The sequence below is a fragment of the Macaca fascicularis genome, chromosome 19, assembly GCF_037993035.2.
Source record: "Macaca fascicularis isolate 582-1 chromosome 19, T2T-MFA8v1.1".
Taxonomy (NCBI): domain Eukaryota; kingdom Metazoa; phylum Chordata; class Mammalia; order Primates; family Cercopithecidae; genus Macaca; species Macaca fascicularis.
Window position 1 is genome coordinate 42879736 of NC_088393.1, and position 22761 is coordinate 42902496.

Here is a 22761-nt window from a genome sequence, read left to right on the forward strand (position 1 = left end):
GGTGGCACTTGCCTGTAATCCCAGCTACTTGGAAGGCTGAGGCAACAGAATTGCTTGAACCTGGGAGGTGGAGGTTGCAGTGAGCTGAGAGTGTACCACTGCACTCCAGCCTGGGTTACAGAGCAAGACTCCGTCTGGAAAAATATTATATATATATACAGGACACCCAGTTATTGAATTTAAATGAACTATTTTATAGTTTAGGCATGTCCTAAATATTTCATGTATGTATGTATATGTTACATGTATAGCTGGGTTTTTTTTTGTTTTTTGCTGAATTATTTGAGCAAGTTACAGACTTTTTTTTTTTTGAGATGAAGTTTCACTCTTGTTCCCCAGGCTGGAGTGCAATGGCGCGATCTCGGCTCACTGCAGTCTCCACCTGCCGGGTTCTAGTAATTCTCCTGCCTCAGCCTCCCAAGTAGCTGGGATTACAAGCACCCGCCACCACGCCCGGATAATTTTTTTTATTTTTAGTAGAGACGGGGTTTCACCATATTGGACAGGCTGATCTCGAACTCCTGACCTCAGATGATCCACCTGCCTCAGCCTCCCAAAGGGCTGGGATTACCGGTGTGAGTCACCGTACCCAACCACAAGTTACAGACATTATAACATTTCATCTCTGAGTTCATTTCCTAAATGATATTTCATCCTGAATACCATTATCAAACCTAAGAAAATAATTCTATATTTCATATTCAGTTCATACTCCAATTTCCCCAATTGTCCTAAACTATTACAGCACGGAAGGCATGGGGTCTGGAGAAGGGCAGTGGGAGGATGTCTGCCTTAATTTCCCCCTTCATCAAATGAGAGTATGTATTGTACTTGCCTCATAGAAGGATGCAATGAAGGCGCATGGCACAGTTGGTTTCACACAATGAGCCCTCATTTAATGTTGGCTGTTATTGCTACTATCGTTATTGTTGAAATTGTTTTTGTCAATATTGTTATGATTGGCACTCCTGGGAAGCAGCCCCCAGGGGCCCGGTGGGGGATTGGGTCGGCCTTCACTCCTGCTCCACCCCCTGCAGTTACTCTGCCGATTGTGACGTCAGCTGACGCTGGGGGCGGGTGGGAGAATCTGGCCGGAAATCCCTCTTCCTGTTGCAGATAAGCCCAGCTCAGCCCAGCTGACCCCAGACCCTCTTCCCTCACTCCCCCGATGTCGCAGGATCAAGACCCTGAGGCAGACAGCCTGTTCACCAAGCCCCCCGCCCCGCCCCCATCACCCCGTAAACTTCTCCAGCCTCCGCCCCGCCCTCACCCAGCCCGCTGTTCCCCAAGCCCCGCTCCAAGCCCACGCCACCCCTGCAGCAGGGCAGCCCCAGAGGCCAGCACCCATCCCCGAGGCGGGGGTCGCGGCTCGGCCCCGCCCCTGCCCCTGCAACTTGAGCCTGGCTGCGACCCCTGCTCTGACGTCTCGGAAAATTCCCCCTTGCCCGGGCCCTTGGGGGAGGGGGTGCATGGTATGAAATGGGGCTGAGACCCCCGGCTGGGGGCAGAGGAACACGCCAGAGGTGAGCCATGAACTGAGGACTAAATGCCTGGGTGTCTGGGTTAGGAAGGACCTGGGGACTAGACTCCCAAGAGGCCGGGGGCCTGGACTCCTGGGTCTGAGAGAGGAAGAGAGAGCTGGGGTCCCTCACTCCCGGGACCAAGATTCTAGGCTCCTGGGGAAGGAGGGAGCGGAGGCCTGGACTCCTGGCTGTGAGGGAAGCCAGGGCTGGGGCCCAGACTCCAGGGCCTCCAAGTGTCACCAGCTCACCCATTGCCATCTGGACTTTTCCCTACCCAGAACACTCAGAAGGCATCGCATCCATGGACCTGTGGAACTGGGATGAGGCATCCCCACAGGAAGTGCCTCCAGGGAACAAGCTGGCAGGGCTGGGTAGGCTGCCAGGGCTGGGTAGGCTGCCGGGGCTGCCACAACGTGTGTGGGGAGGGTGTCCAGGTGGGGCCTCTGCTAACCCTAAACCCTTATCGCCTGCAGAAGGAGCCGAATTAGGCTTCTATGTCCCTGATGTGGCACTCCAAGGGGACACGCCGACAGCGACAGCAGAGACATGCTGGAAAGGTGGCTGCGGGCTGGGACCCCTGAGTGCTGGAAAAGAAGCGGGGAGGGTGGAATCCTAGGGAAAAGGGAGGAGGGGGGCGTGCCTAGGCTCCTGGGACTGGGTGGTGAGGGGCCGCGTGCTTGACTCCCTGAGGGTGAAGGAAAAGGGGGCGCGGGGTGCTGAAATAGGGCCTGGGGGGTCATAACTCCCAGTCCCTGACAAGTAAAGACCAGAGAGTGGGTAGTTGAGGGTTCTCTGTCATTGCTCACACTCCTCCATAAACTCAGGTACAAGCTCATCCCTGACAAGCTTTCCACAGCTGGACTGGGGCTCCGCGTTACTGCACCCAGAAGTTCCATGGGGGGCGGGTGAGTGTGGGGAGAGGCGGTGGGAGGAGGGGACTGGGGTCCCGAGGCACCAGGGCTGGAGGTGTAGACTCCCTGATCTTTGAGGACTGAGAACACCTGCGCTCTCAAGGTGGCATGGCCTGGATCAGGGACAGCCCGGCCGCAAGTGCCAGGGCTGAGAGCTTAGACTCCTAGAGTTTTTGAGGGTGCACCTGGGCTCCCCTCACTCAGGGTCCGTTACTCCTCACAGAGCCCAACCCTCAGGCCCTTCCGTGGTCGGGGGACTGGACAGACGTGGCGTGCACAGCCTGGGACTCTTGGAGTGGCGCCTCGCAGACCCTGGGCCCCGCCCCTCCCGGCCCGGGCCCCGCCCCTGCTGCCGGCTCCGAAAGCGCCGCGGGCCACAACTGCATCCCCGCGGAGGGAGGGGCCACCTTGTGGTCGCGCGCCCAGGCCGCCGGGAGCAACACCACCTGGGACTGTTCTGTGGGCCCCGACGACATCACCTACTGGGGCAGTAGCCTGGGCGGGGAGCCGCGCACGGACTGTACCATTTCGTGGGGCGGGCCCGCGGGCCCGGACTGTACCACCTCCTGGAACCCGGGGCTGCGTGCGGATGGCACCACCTCTTTGAAAGGGTACCAGAGTTCAGCTCTCACCGTTTCCTCCGAACCGAGCCCGCAGTCGGACCGTGCCAGTTTGGCTCGATGCCCCAAAACTAACCACCGAGGTGAGAAGACCACAAAGACTGCAGGGAGGGCGAAGCTGGAGTCTTGAGCTGGGACCCAGGCACCTAAGGGGGCGGGACCCGAGAGACTGACAGCGAGGGGGCGGGGTTTAGGGACCATGGACTCGAGGGAGGAGGGGCCGGTGGCCCGCACTCCTCTCCTCCAGAAGGCTAAGACACTGGTAGTCTTATAGGGACCAAGGGGGTGAGGAGGACCCAGGCTGCTGGATTATATAAAACGAAAGCGATGAAGGCCCAGACTCCTGGGTCTCCAAGATGGGGAGGCCAAACTGCTAAATCTCTGAGACTGGGGCCCTGGACGCTTGAGTCTCCAAGACTGACTGTTGGGTCCCCTATATAGAGGGATTTGAACTCGTGGATCTCAGAGAAGGGGAGGATCCGGACTCCTGGGTCCCGACTTGGGACGACCCGGACCTCTAGATCATTGAAGTGGTGTGATCTAGGGCCGGGAAGACTGAGTGTGCCCCTCCCTTCATCCCGCAGGGCCCATTCAGCTGTGGCAGTTCCTCCTGGAGCTGCTGCACGACGGGGCGCGTAGCAGCTGCATCCGTTGGACTGGCAACAGCCGCGAGTTCCAGCTGTGCGACCCCAAAGAGGTGGGGCAGCTCCCCCGCCCAGCCAAGTCCTGCTCTGTTTTCTCCAGTTCAATTTAGCCCCGCCCAAGGGCTAGGTTCAATCGCCTAGGCCTTGGCCCCGCCCCTCCCCGGCCCACTTGGGGCCCCGCCCAACCCTTCTCAAACCCAGTCTCCCGCCTGGACTTCTGCCTCAACCAACCCAGTCTCCACCGGCTCCGCGGGGCCTCGCCCAGGTCTGCACTGCACACCGCCCCCAGGCCCGGCCCGCCCAACTATTGCCAAGCCCCGCCCCTTCCCACTCCGACCGAGCCCGGCCTCTGTCCTAGGTGGCTCGGCTGTGGGGCGAGCGCAAGAGAAAGCCGGGCATGAATTACGAGAAGCTGAGCCGAGGCCTGCGCTACTACTATCGCCGCGACATCGTGCGCAAGAGCGGGGGGCGCAAGTACACGTACCGTTTCGGGGGCCGCGTGCCCAGCCTAGCCTATCCGAACTGTGCGGGGGGCGGAAGGGGAGCAGAGACACAATAAAAATTACCGGTCAGACCTCTTGGCGCGTGCTCCTCTGCTGCATTCTTCCCGCTGATACTGACTACACGCGCTAGGGAGCCTAAGTGTGCAGCTCCACATGTTGGAATTTGGCCTCCCCACCTCGGAGACCCCAGGCGTCTGGGCCTTCATCTCTTTCCTCTCACATAATCCAAGAGCCTGGATCCTTGCTCCCTAAAAGACTGTAGTGCCTTAGTCCTCTCCTCCCCGAAGACCCTGGAGTGCGGGCCACCAGCCCCAAGTCTCTTAAGCGCCTAGGTCCCTAAGCCCCGCCCCTTGCTGTCAGTTTCCCGGGTCCCGCCCCCTTAGGCCCCGCCTCTCGACTCAGCCTTCACTCCCTCCGCAGTCTTCGCGGACCACCCACCTCCGTGGTTAGTTTTGGGATAACGAATCACCTACCTCCAGTGCTGGGCAATGACCAAAGGAGACCCAGACCCTTAGGGAGCCTGCCATGTGCCCGCCCTGTGATGAGAGAGGCAAAGAAACTAAACCCAAAGCCCATGGGGCCTACTGTGTGCCTGCCCTGTGTCAGGACTTGTAAAGGAATCAGACCCAATCATGAGAGTATATCTGCTGTGTCCCCTTAAAGAGAAGACTCAGACTCCGAAAAGGGCTTGCTGTGCTGTGTGTCCTCCCAGTGCAAGGGATCGTCAAGGAATTAAAACTAGTGCTTGCACCCCAACACCACTCACCCTTTCCCCACTCCAAGCTTGACACAGGACTCAGACCAACACTCTAAAGACAGCCTACACCATTCTGAGAGCCACTGAGCTCCTAAAGAGAGCCTGCTGTGTGGTCGTCCTGTGGGCGATGCTGGGGATAGAGCAGGGACGAAGACAGCCGTGGACCCTACCCTCAGGGAGCTCACAGTCCAGTGGGAAGACAGACCCATCACCAGAATGTTTTGAGCTGGGATGAGAAGACTCCAGGGGATCGAGGGGGCCAAAAGGAGAGACCTGACCTAGCCCAGGAGGAGAAGGGTCAGGGGAGACGCCCTGGAGGAGGAGACAGCTGATTTGAGAAGTCAGGTAGGCAAAGAATGTTTCAGGCAGAAGGAACAAGATCAAAGGTCCAGAGGTGGACGATCTCATACCACTGCTCAAAACTATCAATGTGGGCCAGGCATAGTGGCTCACACCTGTAATCTCATTACTTTGGGAGGCTGAGGCAGGAGGACGGCTTGAGGCCAGGATTTCCAGACCAGCCTGAGCAACATAAGGGAGACCCCCATCTCTGTTAAAAAAAAAAAAAAAAAAATTTAAAAATAAATGTGGCTACAGCAGCAACAGGGACCAATTCATAAAGGATCTGTGGGCCATGGTGAGGAGCCCAGACTTTGTCTCCAGGGCTCCTGAGGAGCCATCGAGGGTTTTGTTTGTTTTTAGAGATGGAGTCTCACTCTGTCACTCTGGCTGGAGTGCAGTGATGCAATCTCAGGTTACTGCAACCTCCGACTCCCAGGTTCAAGCAATTCTCCTGCCTCAACCTCCCAAATAGCGGGAATTACAGGCGCGCACCACCACACACAGCTAATTTTTGTATTTTTAGTAAAGATGGGGTTTTCACCATGTTGGTCAGGCTGGTCTGGAACTCCTGACCTCAGGTGATCCGCTTGCCTTGGCCTCCCAAAGTGCTGGGATTATAGGAGTGAGCCACCATGCCTGGCCCCCATCAAGGTGTTTTAAGCAGGGAGAGGGATTTGGGTTTTAGGAAGACCTCATTGCAGGGGATGAATACATGCATGTAAACAGGTAATTCCACAAATAACCACAATGTTGATGGACACAGAATGTGTAAGAAGAGGTCCGTAACCCAGTTCCATCTGGACACTGCACCTCAGATGGTGTGGGAGAAGCTTTAGAGGCCAGACAGGGGAGGAAGGAAAGCAGTTCTCTTTCATAGCTCCCTCTCCTAGTCCCCAAATGCTTCCTTCAGTTCCACAAGAAATTCTTGCATTCAGCAAATATTTATAGAGTACTTCCTGTGTACCAGGCACTGCTTTAGATACAATGGTGAATAAGGCAGACAAAAATTCTTCCTTTATGATGATTCTTTTCTATTGAGGGAGGCAAAAAGAGGTAAACATAATTTAAAAGAACAGATATAGCCGGGAGCGGTGGCTCACGCCTGTAATCCCAGCACTTTGGAAGGCCAAGGCGGGCAGATCACCTGAGGTCAAAAGTTCAAGACCAGCCTGACCAACATGGAGAAACCCCATCTCTACTAAAAATACAAAATTAGCCAGGTGTGGTGGTGCATGCCTGTAATCCCAGTGATTCGGGAGGCTGAGGCAGAAGAATCGCTCTAGCCTGGGAGGTGGAGGTTGCAGTGAGCCAAGATCGCACCACTGCACTCCAGTCTGGGCAACATGAATGAAACTCTGTCTAAAAAAGGACAAATTGGCCAGGTGGGGTGGCTCACGCCTGTAATCCCAGCATTTTGGGAGGCCGAGGTGGGCAGATCACCTGTTCAAGACCGAGGTCAGGAGTTCAAGACCAACCTGACCAACATGGTGAAATCCCTCTCTACCAAAATCACAAAAATTAGCTGGGAGTGGTGGCGTGCACTTGTAATTGCACCTACTCGGGAGGCTGAGGCAGGAGAATCACTTGAACCCAGGAGGAGGAGGTTGTAGTGAGCCAAGATAGTACCACTGCACTCCATCCTGGGCGACAGAGTGAGACTGAGTTTCAAGAAGGAGAGGAGAGGAGAGGGGAGAGAAGGGGAGGGGAGGAGTGGAGAGAAGGGCCAAATTGTGTAGATCATTTATAAGGACATTGGCTTTAGACTAGAAGTCAGACCCGTGTTCCTCTGGCTGGGTGGACATACTGCAGAGGGCAGCTGGAAGCCAGGAGACCAGGGAGTGGGCTGCTGCAATAGTCCAGTCTGAAGGTGATGGTGGCTTAAACCAAATGTGCTAGAGGAAGATTATGGATATAGTTACAGGCAGAACCAACGGGATTTCTTGATAGGTCAGCTCTCAGGTGTGAGAGAAAGATCGGAAACAAGGACAACTCTGTGGCCAGAGGACAGAGTTAGCCATTTTCCCAAATGGAATCCTTTCTGCCAGACCCTTCATAGATCCAAGCTTTAACTCCTAACCCCACCTGCCTGGGATGCAAGACTGGTTCTTGAGCTCTTGGCCACTCAAATCTTTGTTAATCTGTGCTTTCAGAGGTTTGGGAAAAGATGGTAACCAGCAGGGAGGTAAAATCTGGGCATTCCTAATACCCTGACGAGTGACACCTAGGGAGAGATTGGTTCGTTTTCAATCCCCTAACAATTGGCGCTCTAATTATTTAATATTATAAGGGTAGGGATTTCTGTGTTTTGTGCAGCGTGCTTTCTCAACCCTTATAGAAGTGCCTGATGGCCGAATACAGTGGGTCACGCCGGTAATCCTCACGCTTTGGAAGGCCGAGGCGGGAGGATCGCTTGAGACCAGGAGTTCGAGTCCAGCCTGGGTAACATAGCAAGACCCCATCTCTACAAAATGCATATATATGGATCCAGGAGTAGTGGCGTGCACCTGTAATCCTAGCTACTCGGAAGGCTGGGGCGGGAGACTCGCTTGAACCCAGGTGGTGGAGGTTGCAGTGAGCTGAGATCGCGCCACTGCTCTTCAGCCTGGGCGACAGAGCGAGACCATAGAGTAAGACCCTGTCTCAAAAAATTTAAAAAGGGCCGGTCGCGGTGGCTCACGCCTGTAATCCCAGCATTTTGGGAGGCCGAGGCGGGCGGATCACGAGGTCAGGAGATGGAGACCACGGTGAAGCCCCGTCTCCACTAAAAATACAAAAAATTAGCCGGGCGCGGTGGCGGGCGCCTGTAGTCCCAGCTACTCGGAAGGCTGAGGCAGGGGAATGGCGTGAACCCGGGAGGCGGAGCTTGCAGTGAGCCGAGATCGCGCCACTGCACTCCAGCCTGGGCGACAGAGCGAGACTCCGTCTCAAAAAATAAAAAAAATTAAAAAAATAAAAGAAAAAACATTTTTAAAGAAAAGAAATAACCGACACAGAAAAAGCGTTCAATAAATATTTCTTGCATGAATAAAAGTAGTTTCTCTGGGACATTTTTACCCGCACCCACCCTCCAGCCAGCCCTGGGATCTATAACGCTCCCTCGGACAAGACCCGGTAACCACAGGCTCCCGAGCCCCAGCCGCGCAAGCTCACGATTGGGCCAGAAGTGATGATGAACAAGCATTCAACTCAATAGAAAGTCGTAGTTCTCTTGCTGGGCGTGGCTTGAATGGCTTCGGTGGCCTCCTCCTGCGAGGGAGCTCTAGCCTCTGGAAAGACTCCTCTAGTCCCCACCTCGCTCAGCTTCCGGCTGGTCATAGTTCCGCTTCCTGTCCGATTCTGGTATCTTTGCTGAGGGTGACATTGAGCTGCAAGTTGCATCTGGGGTGCCTTTAGGTGAGTGTGGAGGGTTCTGGAACCTGGGACCCCAGTCTAGCGGGCCGAGGAGCCGGACCCCAGCTTCCCTGAGAACGGGTTGAGGCTTCCGGCTGGCGGCGTCCGGCCTCCCTGCGCCCCGGGGCCCTGTTCTGTTCATCGTAAGGTCTAACAATGATACGGTTCTTCCTTGATGCCGGGCAACGTCCCAAACAACTTTAATTCATTTAACTCTCTCAGCAGCCCTGTGAGAGAGGGCCTGCGATTATCCCCTTTTGTCAGTAAACAGGCTCAGAGATACCAAGCGACCTAGCTGAGCCTACACAGCGAGCAGGATTTGACCCAGGAGTTTGTCCTCCAGGGCTCTTCACGGCCAATTCACAGGCGTGGCCTCCCGCGGCTTGCCTGGGCCGCAGCCTGGCTCCCGGGTGTCCAGTCCATCCTCCCTTTTGGACGGTGGAGGGGCTGCAGCGTCATTTCCGATGCACCCTCATCCTCAGATACCGGGTCGAGATCTCGCCGCTAACGATCCTACCGATTGCGTCTGTGCCCCAGCAGCTGGTGTTTTACACCCCACCTCCCCACCGAAAGACTGTTTTAGTGCTCCGGACCCCCACCACCACCTTGCGTCGCTTGAATCTGACACTGCTCTGCAAGTCTCTGTATAGCCCCACGACTCCTAGGATTCACTGGAATATAGTAGACACTTCCTCTCAGGTTCCTGACGAACACTGTCATTTCTTCAGAGACATTATATTAAAGGTTTTTAACCCTGAGTCCGCAGGGTTGGTAGAATTCAAGGAATGCTAGTACTTGAATTGGGGTGGGGGGTGGAATTACATCTGTGTTTTTACTAACCTTTTGAGGTAACAGCCTCGGTCGTACTAGCAGCAGCTGTGATTTTGTGAGCAATCAAAATCATATATATTCCTTTTTTTATTTTTTTCTCCTTTTTTGAGACAGGGTCTCTGTGTCACCCAGGCTGGCGTGCAGTGGAGAAATCTCAGCTCACTGCAACCTCTGCTTCCCTGCGCAAGCGATCCTACCTCAGTAGCTGGAACCACAGGCATGTGCCACCACACCTGGCTAATTTTAATTTAATTTAATTTTATTTTTTGAGACAAGGTCTTGCCTCCCGAGTAGCTGGAATTACAGGTACATGCCACCACCCCAGCTAATTTTCTGTATTTTTAGTAGAGTCAGGGTTTTACCATGTTAGCCAGGCTGGTCTCGAACTCTTGACCTGAGGCGATCTGCCCACCTCAGCCTCCCAAAGTGCTGGTATTACAGGCGTGAGCCACCGCTCCCGGCCAATTTTAATATTTTTTTGTAGAGATGAGATGGGGTTTCACCATGTTGCCCAGGATGGTCTTGAACTCTTGGGCTCAAGCGATCCTCCCACCTCAGTGTCCCAAAGTGCTGTGATTACAGGTGTGAGCCACCGTGCCCCACCCAAAATCACAGATATTCTTATATCACATTATAACTGCAAATGTCACAAAGTACTATATTCATTTATGATTACTTCAAAATTGTATTTTTTTTTTTTTTTTTTTTTGAGACAGTGTTTTTCTGTGTTGCCCAGGTTGCAGTGCACTGGCACAATCTCGGCTCACTGCAACCTCCGCCTCCTGGATTCAAGCGATTCTCTTGCCTCAACATCCAGAGTAGCTGGGATTGAACCCAGGTGGTGGAGGTTGCAGTGAGCTGAGGTCGCACCACTGCTCTCCACGCGAGCTAATTTTTGTATTTTTAGTAGAGACAGGATTTCACCATGTTGGCCAGGCTGGTCTTGAACTCCTGACCTCAGGTGATCCACCCCCCCCCCCCCCCGGCCTCACAAAGTGCTAGGATTACAGGCGTGAGCCACTGCACCCGGCAAAAATTGTATTCCTTAATGAATCCTCAGCTGGATATAACTGGTTTTCTTTGTGATGCTGTGCAGGTTTTTTTCTCTTCTTCGTGTACTCATGGAACCTATGCAATTTTTAAATACATTTAAACATATTCAGGCTGGATTTGGTGGCTCCCTCCTGTAATCTCAACATTTTGAGAGGCCAAGCCAGACGGATCATTTGAGATCAGGAGTTCGAGACCAGTCTGACCAACATGGTAAAAACCTTGTTTCTACTGAAAATACAAAAAAATTAGCAGGGCATGGTGGCGGGTGCCTGTAATCTCAGCTGTTCGGGAGGCTGAAGCAACAGAATTGCTTGAACCTGGGAGGCGGAGGTTCGTGAGCCTAGATGGTACCACTGCCCTCCAGCCTGGGTGACAGAGCAAGACTCTGTCTCAAAAAAAGAAAAAAAAATATTCAGCGAGAGGTTTATGGGATTCATCAGACTGCTGAGGAGTTTGTGGCACCAAAAAGATTAAGAATCTTTGCAGTGTAGATTATGCCAACAACGGAGGCAGCCCACCATTTATATTTATGCTGTTTAACCTTAGAAAGTCACTTAGACACCCTGTTCCTTCCTCGTCTGGGCAATGGTGATAGTAATAATTCCTACCTTTTAGAGTAAGGTAGGAGTAATGTGTGTAGAACAGCACCTGGCATGTAGTAAGCACTCAGTGAGTGTTAGCTCATGTTATTTGGGGACCAGGCTTGATTTTGCTGAGGAGTTGTACCCCAACCCTGCCGTGACCGCCACATTCAGATATGTGAATTCGCCTTGCCCCTCATCTCTGTGTATGTTGAGAGGCAGGAACTTGTCCACACTCAGCCCATTCTTCTGTGCCTGCCCTCTTCCATTGATCCTGGGTAGTCTGGCTTGCTGAGGGGCCCTGGGGCCCCTGTCAACACCCACTCCTTTCGCCTCCAGGATTCAGCACCATGGCGGAAGAAGACATTGAGACCAAAATCAAGAACTACAAGACTGCCCCTTTTGACAGCCGCTTCCCCAACCAGAACCAGACCAGGAACTGCTGGCAGAACTACCTGGGTAAGCAGGACCTTTCCCTGGCCACATACCTCGAGTCACTCACCGCTTGCCTCTTCCTAGAGGACTCATCCACCCCAGCGTCCTCCCTTTTGTTCTGAACATCCTTACTCTGGAAGGCCCATACCTCTCATCACCTGCTGTTCAGGTCCAGGCCAGGGTTATAAACTTTAGTTCCTGCAATGATTTTTTTTTTTAATTTAAATTTTTTATTATTATTATGTTTTGTTGTTGTTGTTGTTGTTGTTTTCCGGAGATGGGGTCTCACTGTCACCTAGGCTGGAGTGCAGTGGTGCAGTCATAGCTCACTGCAGCCTCAACCTCCTGGGCTCAAGAGGTCCTCCTACCTCAGCCTCTCGAGTAGCTGGGACCACAGGCCCACACTACTGCACTTGGCTAATTTTTTTGTAGAGAAGAGGTCTCGCTTTGTTGCCCAGGCTGGTCTCAAACTCTTGGCTTCATGTAATCTTCCTGCCTTAGCTTCCCAAAGTGTTGGGATTATAGTTGTGAGCCACTGTGCCTGGCCCCTACAATGATTTTTTTTTTTAAAGCTGTATGTGTGTGTGTAGTGTAACATGTACAGAAAGCACATAACAAACATATACAGCTAAATGAATAATTCTAAAGTGAACCCCTTGTGCAACCATAACCTGGATAGAAAAGCAGACATTGCCCACACTCTTATCTCCCCACCTTCTTTCTTTCTTTCTTTCTTTATTTATTTATTTTGTTTTTTCGAGATGGAGTTTCACTCTTGTTGCCCAGGCTGGAGTGCAATGGAGCGATCTTGGCTCACTGCAACCTCTGCCTCCTAGGTTCAAGCGATTCTCCTGCCTCAGCCTCCCTAGTAGCTAGAGTTACAGGCATGTGCCACCATGCCCGGCTAATTTTGTTTTTTTAGTAGAGATGGGGTTTCTCCATGTTGGCCAGGCTGGTGTCGAACTCCTAACCTCAGGTGATCCGCCCACCTCAGCCTCCCAAAGTGCTGGGATTACAGGCATGAGCCACCGCGCCCGGCCCCTGCCTTCTTTATGTCCTGTCTGGAACACAACACCCTGCTCTCCCCAGTAGAGAAGTGACCCCACTAACTGGGGGTGATCACATCTTTGTTTTTGTTTTTGTTTTTGTTTTTTTGAGACGGAGTCTCGCTCTGCCGCCCAGGCTGGAGTGCAGTGGCCGGATCTCAGCTCACTGCAAGCTCCGCCTCCCGGGTTCCCGCCATTCTCCTGCCTCAGCCTCCCCAGTAGCTGGGACTACAGGCGCCTGCCACCTCGCCCGGCTAGTTTTTTGTATTTTTTAGTAGAGACGGGGTTTCACCATGTTAGCCAGGATGGTCTCGATCTCCTGACCTCGTGATCCGCCCGTCTCGGCCTCCCAAAGTGCTGGGATTACAGGCTTGAGCCACCGCGCCCGGCCTGTTTGTTTGTTTTTGAGACTGAGTTTTTTGCTCTTGTTGCCCAGGCTGGAGTGCAATGTCACAATCTTGGCTCACTGCAACCTCCCCCGCCTCCTGGGTTCAAGCGATTCTCTTGTCTCAGCCTCATGAGTAGCTGGGATTACAGGCACCCACCACCATGCCCAGCTAATTTTTTGTGTTTTTTGTTTTTAGTAAAGACGAGGTTTCACCATGTTGATCAGGCTGGTCTTGAACTCCTGACCTCAGGTGATCCACCCGCCTTGGCCTCCCAAAGTGTTGGAATTACTGGCGTGAGCCACTGCACAAGGCCTCACATCTTTGTTTTACCACCATGTTTTTTATTTTATTTTATTGTATATATGTTATGTATATTATGTTATTTTGTTATGTTATTGATGGAGTTTCTTTCTCGTTGCCCAGGCTGGAGTGCAGTGGCACGATCTCAACTCTCTGCAACCTCTGCCTCCCGGGTTCAAGTGATTCTCCTGCCTCAACCTCCTGAGTAGCTGGGATTACAGGCGCCCGCCACCACACCCAGCTAATTTTTTTTTTGAGACAGAGTCTCGCTCTGTCGCCCAGGCTGGAGTGCAGTGGCGTGATCTCGGCTCACTGCAAGCTCTGCCTCCCAGGTTCATGCCATTCTCCTGCCTCAACCTCCCTAGTAGCTGGGACTACAGGCACCCGCCACCACGTCCGGCTAATTTTTTTGTATTTTTAGTAGAGATGGGGTTTCACCATGTTAGCCAGTATGATCTTGATCTCCTGACCCCGTGGTCCGCCTGCCTCGGACTCCCAAAGTGCTGGGATTACAGGTGTGAGCCACTGCACGTGGCTTTTTTTTTTTTTTTTTTTTTTTGAGATGGAGTCTGGCTTTGTCACCCAGGGTGGAGTACAGTGGTGCCATCTTAGCTCACTGCAGCCTTCACCTCTCAGCTTCAAGCAATTCTCTGCCTCAGCCTCCTGAGTAACTGGGATTACAGGCACCTGCCACCATGCCTGGCTAATTTTTTTTATTTTTTTATTTTTAGTAGAGACAGGGTTTTACCATCTTGGCCAGGCTGGTCTTAAACTCCTGACTTCGTGATCCACCCACCTCAGCCTCCCAAAGTGCTGAGATTACAGGTGTGAGCCACCGTGCCTGGCCAATTTTTTTTTTTTTTTTTTTTTGAGACAGAGTCTTGCTCCGTTGCCCAGGTTGGAGTGCAGTTGTGCAATCTCAGCTCACTGCAACCTCCGCCTCCTGGGTTTAAGCAATTCTCCTGCCTCAGCCTCCTGAGTAGCTGGGACTACAGGCACGTGCCACCACACCCGGCTAATTTTTTGTGTTTTTAGTAGAGACAGGGTTTCACCATGTTGGCCAGCCTGGTCTCAATCTCCTGACCTCGTGATCCACCTGCCTCAGCCTCCCAAAGTGCTGAGATTACAGGCATGAGCCACCATGCCTGGCCAATTGTTTGTATTTTTAATAGAGACAGGGCTTCACCATGTTGTCCAGGCTGGTCTCGAACTCCTAACCTCAAGTGATCCACCTGCCTCGGCTTCCCAAAGTGCTGGGATTACAGGTGTGAGCCACCATGTGCAGCTACCACCGTGTTTAGATTCACCTCTTTGTGAACTTTATAAATACTGTGTGTTTTCTTTTGTGTTTGGATTTTTTCATTCGAATACCTTCTCAGATCTATACATGCTGTGGCATATAACTTGCTCATTTTCATTGCTGTTCAGTTTTCTACAATTTATTCTACGCCTGGACACTTGTGTGATTTTCATTTTGGAGTTCTTTCAAATGATGTGGCTGTAAACATCTTTATAAATGTAATTTTGCTGGATGCGGTGACTCCCACCTGTAATCCTAGCACTTTGGGAGGCTGAGGCAGGCAGATCAAGACCAGCCTGGCCAACATGGCGAAACCCTGTCTCTACTAAAAATACAAAAAATTAGCCGGGCATGGTGGCAGGTGCCTGTAATCCCAGCTACTCGAGAGGCTGAGGCAGGAGAATCACTTGAACCCAGGAGGAGGTAGGGGTTCCAGTGAGCCAAGGTCACACCATCGCACTCCAGCCTGAGTGACAGAGCGAGACCCTACCTCAAAAAAAAAAAAAAAAAAAAATGTGTTCCAGCTCTTGATCTGGGCTGACTTGAACCCCTTTCTTCACAGACTTCCACCGCTGCCAGAAGGCAATGACCACTAAAGGAGGCAATGTCTCTGTGTGCGAATGGTACCAGCGTGTGTACCAGTCCCTCTGCCCCACATCCTGGGTATGTGCCTCCTACCAGGGCCCTTGGGATGCTGGGGTGGGGTCTTTGCAGAGGGGAGCGTGGTGGCTTGGTGGGAGCTCATCTGTGAGGGGCAGAGGGAGGACAGGGCTCCACACTGTCCCAGGACTCAATGCCTTTCCTCCCTCCTAGAACTGCCTCCCTTTCTCCTTCTGTTGATGCCTCTCAACCAGTCAGGGCTCTCAGCTGAGGTGACCAGGGCATCTTGCTAGATGTAGCTCACTCATGCACTTTCCAAATACACACTCAGCACTGGGTTCCCATCCCTGTATAGCTCACAATTCTGTGCAGTCCTGTCCTTTTTTATTATGAGCATTTTCTTTTTCTTTCTTTTTTTTTTTTTTTAAAGACAGTCTTGCTCTGTTACCAGGCTGGAGTGCAGTGGCGCGATCTTGGCTCACTGCAACCTCCGCCTCCCAGGTTCAAGCGATTCCCCTGCCTCAGCCTCCCAAGTAGCTGGGACTACAGGTGTGCACCACCACGCCCAGCTAGTTTTTTGTATTTTAATAGAGATGGGGTTTCACCATGTCAGCCAGAATGGTCTCGATCTCCTGACTTCATGATCCACCCGCCTCGGCCTCCCACAGTGCCAGGATTATAGGTGTGAGCCACCACGCCCCGCCCTATTATGAACATTTTCAAAGTAGAGAGAATAATTCATTGACCCCAAATACATCCATCACCCAAAGTGAATAGTTATCAAGATTTATCCACAGTTTCTTCATCTACCCTTTTTCTTTTTCTTCTTTCCTTTGCTGAAGTATTCTAAAGCAAGTCCCAGACACATCATTTCACCCCTGCCTACTTCAGTGTAGACTTCTAAATAATGACACAGTAAGAGAGTCCCTTCAGCCCTGATCTGAGCAAATCTGTTGTCAATATTTAATAGCTCTTTGCTATGCCCCTGCCCTTTGTTTAAAAAGCAAAAACAAAAACAAGTTTTTAAAGACAGGGTCTCACGATGTTGCCTCGGCAGGACTCGAACTCCTGGGCTCAAGTGTTCCTCCTGCCTCTCTCTGTGTCTCTCTCTCTCTCTCTCTCTCTCTCTCTCTCTCTCTCTCTCTCTCCCCCCCCTCCCCCTCCCTCCTCTCTCTTCCTCTCTCTCCCTCTCTCCCTCTGCCTCCCTCCTTCTCTCCCTCTGTCCTTCTCTCCCTCTCTCCCTGTCTCCCTCTCCCTCTCCCACTCTTTCTCTCTTTCTTTCTTTTCTTTTCTTTCTTGAGTCTCACGCTGTTGCCCAGTCTGGAGTGCAGTAGCATGATCTCGGCTCACTGTAACCTCTGCCTCCTGGGTTCAAGTAATTCTCCTGCCTCAGCCTCCTGAATAGCTGGGACTACAGGCATGAGCCACCACACCTGGCCCAATTTTTGTATTTTTTTGTAGAAATGGGGTTTCGCCATGTTGCCCAGACTGGTCTCGAACTCCTGAGCTCAAAGCAGTCTGCCTGCCTCAGCCTCCCAAAGTGCTGGGATTATAGGCGTGAGCTACCGCATCCAGCTGAATCTTTCAAAATAAAAAAAAAGCCGGGCGCGGTGGCTCAAGCCTGTAATCCCAGCACTTTGGGAGGCCGAGGCGGGCGGATCACAAGGTCAGGAGATCGAGACCACAGTGAAACCCCGTCTCTACTAAAAATACAAAAAATTAGCCGGGCGCGGTGGCGGGCGCCTGTAGTCCCAGCTACTCAGGAGGCTGAGGCAGGAGAATGGCGGGAACCCGGGAGGCGGAGCTTGCAGTGAGCCGAGATGGTGCCACTGCACTCCAGCCTGGGCAACAGCGTGAGATCACTCCGTCTCAAAAAAAAAAAAAAAAGAAAAAACAAAATAAAAAAAAATTACCCTTCTTTAACTTGGCAATTCCACATCTAGGCATGCTACAAAAATCTTCATGTACAAAGATGCCCATTGCAGAGCTGTTTGTAATGGGGAATATTTGGAAATAACCCAACTTAAAACATTTATCTTGATAGTCTTTATGGAGACTGTGGTGATCTACGTGCTGGCACACGGAAAGAATGCTAAGACACAGGAAAAGCAAGTTGCAGAACAATCTATATAGTAGGAGTCAATTTGCAAGGATGGAGTTTTTATGGTGTGGTGTGTGTATGTAAATAAAGTAGGCATACACTGATGGCACTTATTATGGGCCAGCTATGTTGTTAGCACTTTGTTTTTTTTTGTTTTTTTTGTTTTTTTGAGATGGAGTCTTGCTGCTCTGTCTCCCAGGCTGGAATGCAGTGGTGCAATCTCAGCTCACTGCAACCTCCGCCTCCCGGGTTCAGCAATTATCCTGCCTCAGCCTCCCGAGTATCTGGGATTACAGGCGCCTGCCACCACGCCCAGCTGATTTTTGTATTTTTAGTGGAGACAGAGTTTCACCATGTTGGCCAGGCTGGTCTCAAACTCCTGACCTCAGGTGATCCACCTGCTTCGGCCTTCCAAAGTGCTGGGATTACAGGCGTGAGCCACTGTGCCCGGCCATGTTAGCACTTTACATCACATGAGGTCAACATGCTAAAACAACCGTATGAGGTAGGTACTATTGTTAGTATCCTCATTTTACGGAATTGGAAACTGAGGCCCAGAAAGGTTGAGTAACTTGCCCAAGGTCACACAGCTCGGAAGTGATGGAGCAGGGATTCAGATTCAGTCTCTCCATTGTCCATGCTTTCATCCACTGTTCCTTTCACCAGTGGTCCTCACCCTTTTTGGCACCAGGGACGGGTTTCATGGAAGACAGTTTTTCCACAGACAGGGTTGGGGATGGTGTAAGGATGAGTCCAGCATATTACATGTATTGTCCACTTTATTCCTACTATTATTACAATATATAATAAAATAATTATACAACTCACCATACTGTAGAATCAGTGGGAGCCCTGAGCTTGTTTTCCTCCAACGAGATGGTCCCATCTAGGGGTGATGGGAGACAGTAACAGATCATCAGGCATTAGATTCTCATAAGGAGCGCACCGCCTAGATCCCTGGCATGCGCAGTTCACAATAGGGTTCGCACTCCTGTGAGAATCTAATGCCGCCGCTGATCTGACAGGAGGTGGAACTCGGGCAGTAATTTGAGCCTTAGGGAGTGCTTGTAAATATAGTTGAAGCTTCTCTCGCTCACCTGCCGCTCACTTCCAGTTGTGCGGCCCAGTTCCTAATAGGCCACAGACCAGTACCTGGTTGGGGCTCAGGGACCCCTGCCTTATAGCATAAAATGTGAGCACATATGTATATAAAAACGTTTATGCTTGTAACTGCCTGTGAGGCCCACAGAGTAGAGTGTTACTTTCAGGGAGTGTTAATTTGACATAGGCCTTATATGGGCCTTTTCATCTTTTTTTTATTTTTATTTTTATTTTTGTTTTTAGAGAGACAATCTTGCTCTGTCACTCAGGCTGGAGGGCAGTGTGCAATGGTAGCATCATAGCTCACTGCAGCCTCGAACTCCTGGGTTCAGGCAGTTCTCCCACCTCAGCCTCCCTAGTCACTGGGACTACAGGTGCATGCCACCATGCCTGGCTAAGTTTTGTATCTTTTGTAGAGACAGGGTTTTGCCACGTTCACCAGGCTGGTCTCAAACTCCTGGGCTCAAGCGATCCTTCCACTTCCACCTCCCAAAGTGCTGGGATTATAGGCATGAGCCACCATGCCCCGCTTGTTTTTTGTTTTTTGTAGAGATGGGGGTCTTGCTGTGTTGTCCAGGTTGGTCTCAAACTCCTGAGCTCAAGCAGTCCTCCTACATTGGCCCCGCAAAGTGCTGGGATGACAGGCGTGAGTCCTGAGTCACCACACCCAGCCTCTATCATCATTTATACTAAGCATTGCCTGTGGTCAGTGGTGGGATTGCACTGTGTATTCCGTTTGGCACCTTTTTTGCACTTGACTGTATATCTTGAAGATCATGCCATTCATGCCAGAACATAAATCAGCCTCGTTTTGTTTTTTCACAGCTGCCTGCTATTCCATCTCCCCTATTTGGACAAACAGCATAGTGTTGACATGAGGTTTTCAAAGCAGGGCCCACCCTTGGAGCTCTGTACAGTGACAGATCTCCCCATCGACAGCTCTGCAGTGGGCCTGGGGTTTTCCTGCTGCCTGTTACTCTCCTCCCAGCACGTCAGCTTGTTCAGAACAGTGATTTCTGTCTTTTGGGGTCACTGCTGATTCCCCGGCCCCTGGAATAGAGGTTGGCACACAGCAGGTACCTGTGGATATTGGTTGAACAAACAGGTGGGCAAAGTGAGGAAGATAAGAAGTCCCCCCATGCGGTTTCCCTACCGCGGTGGGAATAACACTGTCTTTCCACAGGTCACAGACTGGGACGAGCAACGGGCTGAAGGCACGTTTCCAGGGAAGATCTGAACTGGCTGTACCTCCCTGTCCTCTGTCCTCTGTCCTTCTCCCAGGATGGTGAAGGGGGACCTAGTACCTAGTGATCCCCACCCCGGGATCCTAAATCGTGACTTACCTGCTAATAAAAACTCATTGGAAAAGTGAGACCATGCGTGTGAATGGGCTAGGCAGTGGCAAGAAGCTGGGCTGGAATCAGTGCCCTGACCAGGGAGGGGCTTCAGTGAGTATTTTTTCTGTTTTGTGTTTATTTTTTTAATTTAATTTAATTGTTTTATTTTGTTTTTTTTTTTTATGATAGAATCTCATTCTGTCACACAGGCTGGAGTGCAATGGCATGACCTCTGCTCACTGCAACCTCCACCTCCGGTGTTCAAGCGACTCTCCTGCCTCAGCCTCCCAACTAGCTGGGTCTACAGGCACACTCCACCACGCCTGGCTAATTTTTGTATTTTTAGTAGAGATGGGGTTTCACCATGTTGGCCAGGCTGGTCTCAAACTCCTGACTTCAGGTGATCCACCTGCCTCAGCCTCCCAAAGTGCTGGGATTACAGGCATGAGCCACCGCGCCCAGCATTTTTTAACTTAATTTTATTGAACCTTGACTACCCTCTCTGTGCCAGTCAATGAGTCAAATAGTTGATTATACAGAATAACCTAAGTACCTATGTGTGCAACCACCCTACATAATTTTAAAGCCAATCCTGGAGATTATATTTTATCCAGAAATAAGAAACTATATGTATCTCTTGGAGATACCATTTATTTATTTTTTTTTTTTGAGACTGAGTCGCAATCTGTTGCCCAGGCTAGAGTGCAGTGGTGTCATCTCAGCTCTCTGCAACCTCTGCCTTCTGGGTTCAAACTATTCTCCTGCCTCGAGATACCTATTTTTTTTAACATAATTATTTACACCTAAGAAATTAGTTCTTAATGGCCAGGTGCGGTGGCTCACGCCTATACTCCCAGCACTTTGGGAGGCCGAGGCGGGCGGATCACCTGAGGTCTGGAGTTCAAGACCATCCTGGGCAACACGGTGAAACCCCATCTCTACTAAAAATACAAAATTGGCCGGGCATGGTGGCACATGCCTGTAATCCCAGCTACTTGGGAGGCTGAGGCAGGAGAATTGCTTGAACCTGGGAGGCGGAGGATGCGGTGAGCCGAGATCACGCCATTGCACTCCATTCTGGGCAACGAGTAAATCTCCGTCTCACCAAAAAAAAAAAAAAGAGAAGAGTTCATAGTATCTCATAAGCAATCTCCTGCACGATGTGTAACTTCTCCCTGTGTTGGGACCTGCTCTTTCATGCTGATCACGATGGTAGTTGGAAGTCATTTAAGTAGGCCAAACTGAAGGCCGGGCGTGGTGGCTCACACCTGTAATCCCAGCACTTTGGGAGGCCGAGGCAGGTGGATCACGAGGTCAAGAGATCCAGACCATCCTGGCCAACATGGTGAAAACCCGTCTTTACTAAAAATACAAAAATTAGCCGGGCACGGTGGCGGGTGCCTGTAGTCCCAGTTACTCGGGAGGCTGAGGCAGGGGAATGGCGTGAACCCAGGAGGCGGAGCTTGCAGTGAGCCGAGATTGCGCCACTGCACTCCAGCCTGGGCGACAGAGCGAGACTCTGTCTCAAAAAAAAAAAAAAAAGGCCAAATTGAGAGCTGTTCTTCATGGTGCCCCCAAAAGAATTGCCACACAATAACAGCCCAGAATATCCCCAACAGACGTGTCAACAGGGACCTAGCCAGCATGACCAGCTGGAACATTCTTGTGGCTGAACTGGTGTGTCCTAAAAACCTTTCAAATGACTGGGGCGCAGTGGCTCACACCTGTAACCCTAGCACTTTGGGAGGCCCAGGCAAGTGGGTCACGAGGTCAGGAATTCAAAACCAGCCTGGCCAAGCTGGTGAAACCCATCTCTTCTAAAAATACAAAAATAAAAATACAAATACAAAAATTGGCCAGGTGTGGTGGTGCACGCCTGTAATCCCAGCTACTAGGGAGCTGAGGCAGGACAATCACTTGAACCTGGGAGGTGGAGGTTGCAGTGAGCTGAGATTACACAGAGTGAGACTCCATCCCAAAAAACAAAAATAAACTTCAAATGGTGACAAACTTGTCTGGTGCATTCACATGAGCAGAGATGATTCTTGTATGGAGAGAAATGGCCCCAGAGATAGATCTTGTGAAATAGCTGCTCATGAGGAAAAGTGACTGTAGGGGCTGGGCACGGTGGTTCATGCCTATAATGCCAGCACTTTGGGAGACCGAGGCGGCCAGATAACCTGAGGTTGGGAGTTCGAGACCAGCCTGACCAACATGGAGAAACCCTGTCTCTACTAAAAATACAAAATTAGCCAGGCGTGGTGGTGCATGCCTGTAAGCCCAGCTACTCTGGATGCTAAGGCAGGAGAATCGCTTGAACCCAGAAGGCGGAGGTTGCTGGGACCCGAGATTGCGCCATTGCACTCCAGCCTGGGCAACGAGCGAAACTCCGTCTCAAAAAAAAAAAAAAAAGCGGCTGTAAACAGGATCTTAGTGCATACACAGGGAGCTTGAGGGATCGTGGGAGGAGGTTATGACGTGGGTTGGAAGTAGCAAAGAACTTAAACACCATGAAAAAAAAATTTTTTTTTGAGACGGAGTCTTGCTCTGTTGTCCAGACTGGAGTGCAGTGGTGTGATCTCTGCTCACTGCAACCTCCACCTCCCGGTTCAAGCAATTCCACCTCAGCCTCCCAAGAAGCTGGGATTACAGGTGCCTGCCACCACACCCAGCTAAAATTTTTTTTGTATTTTTAGTAGAGGTTTAGAGAGTAGTTTTACCATGTTGGCCAGGCTGGTCTCGAACTCCTGACCTCAGGTAATCCATCCACCTTGGCTTCCCAAAGTGCTGGGATTACAGGCATGAGCCACACTGTGCCCAGCCAACACCATGAAAATTTCAAATGAAACAGGATGGCCAATGAAAAGTCAAGGTGCTGGACTCCTTGAGTCCAGCTGCCCAGTTCTGCCCAGGGTTTGCCACCAGTGCCAGTGTTTCCTGTACATTCCTTTGGAGATAGCTCATACATCTAGAAGTATTTGTAAATATATTGATCTG

General features: G+C 51.3%; 2 protein-coding genes across 5 annotated transcripts; both read left to right on the forward strand.

Annotated features, from left to right (window-relative positions):
- Nucleotides 1–1112: 1112 nt before the first annotated feature.
- On the forward strand, nt 1113–5561 carry ETV2 (ETS variant transcription factor 2). Of its 3 annotated transcripts, XM_005588875.5 has the most exons (7): nt 1113–1523; nt 1802–1894; nt 1997–2080; nt 2348–2428; nt 2658–3137; nt 3639–3751; nt 4057–5561. In XM_005588875.5, the coding sequence occupies exons 2-7, from the start codon at nt 1825–1827 to the stop codon at nt 4255–4257; spliced, it is 1029 nt and encodes a 342-aa protein (XP_005588932.3). In that variant the 5' UTR covers nt 1113–1523; nt 1802–1824; the 3' UTR covers nt 4258–5561. The 3 variants fall into 3 exon arrangements, with proteins under 3 accessions (XP_005588932.3, XP_005588931.3, XP_045237188.2); XM_005588874.5 differs by having other exon boundaries at nt 1802–2080; XM_045381253.3 differs by lacking the exon at nt 2348–2428.
- Nucleotides 5562–8582: 3021 nt separating this feature from the next.
- COX6B1 (cytochrome c oxidase subunit 6B1) lies at nt 8583–19799 on the forward strand. Of its 2 annotated transcripts, XM_065536471.1 has the most exons (5): nt 8583–8693; nt 9636–9738; nt 11495–11614; nt 15188–15288; nt 19611–19799. In XM_065536471.1, exons 3-5 carry the CDS (start codon nt 11506–11508, stop codon nt 19662–19664), a joined length of 264 nt encoding a protein of 87 aa, XP_065392543.1. In that variant the 5' UTR covers nt 8583–8693; nt 9636–9738; nt 11495–11505; the 3' UTR covers nt 19665–19799. The 2 variants fall into 2 exon arrangements, with proteins under 2 accessions (XP_065392543.1, XP_005588933.1); XM_005588876.3 differs by lacking the exon at nt 9636–9738.
- The last annotated feature ends 2962 nt before the right edge of the window (nt 19800–22761 follow it).

Bases quoted from the DNA above. Each gene is read 5' to 3' on its own strand.
- ETV2 (XM_005588874.5), top strand. From the start codon at position 1,825: ATGGACCTGTGGAACTGGGATGAGGCATCCCCACAGGAAGTGCCTCCA. The intron at 2,081-2,347 runs GTGGCTGCGGGC...CCATAAACTCAG, and splicing joins AGCAGAGACATGCTGGAAAG to GTACAAGCTCATCCCTGACA. The intron at 3,752-4,056 runs GTGGGGCAGCTC...CCTCTGTCCTAG, and splicing joins AGCTGTGCGACCCCAAAGAG to GTGGCTCGGCTGTGGGGCGA.
- COX6B1 (XM_065536471.1), top strand. From the start codon at position 11,506: ATGGCGGAAGAAGACATTGAGACCAAAATCAAGAACTACAAGACTGCC. The intron at 11,615-15,187 runs GTAAGCAGGACC...CTTTCTTCACAG, and splicing joins CTGCTGGCAGAACTACCTGG to ACTTCCACCGCTGCCAGAAG. The intron at 15,289-19,610 runs GTATGTGCCTCC...GTCTTTCCACAG, and splicing joins CCCTCTGCCCCACATCCTGG to GTCACAGACTGGGACGAGCA.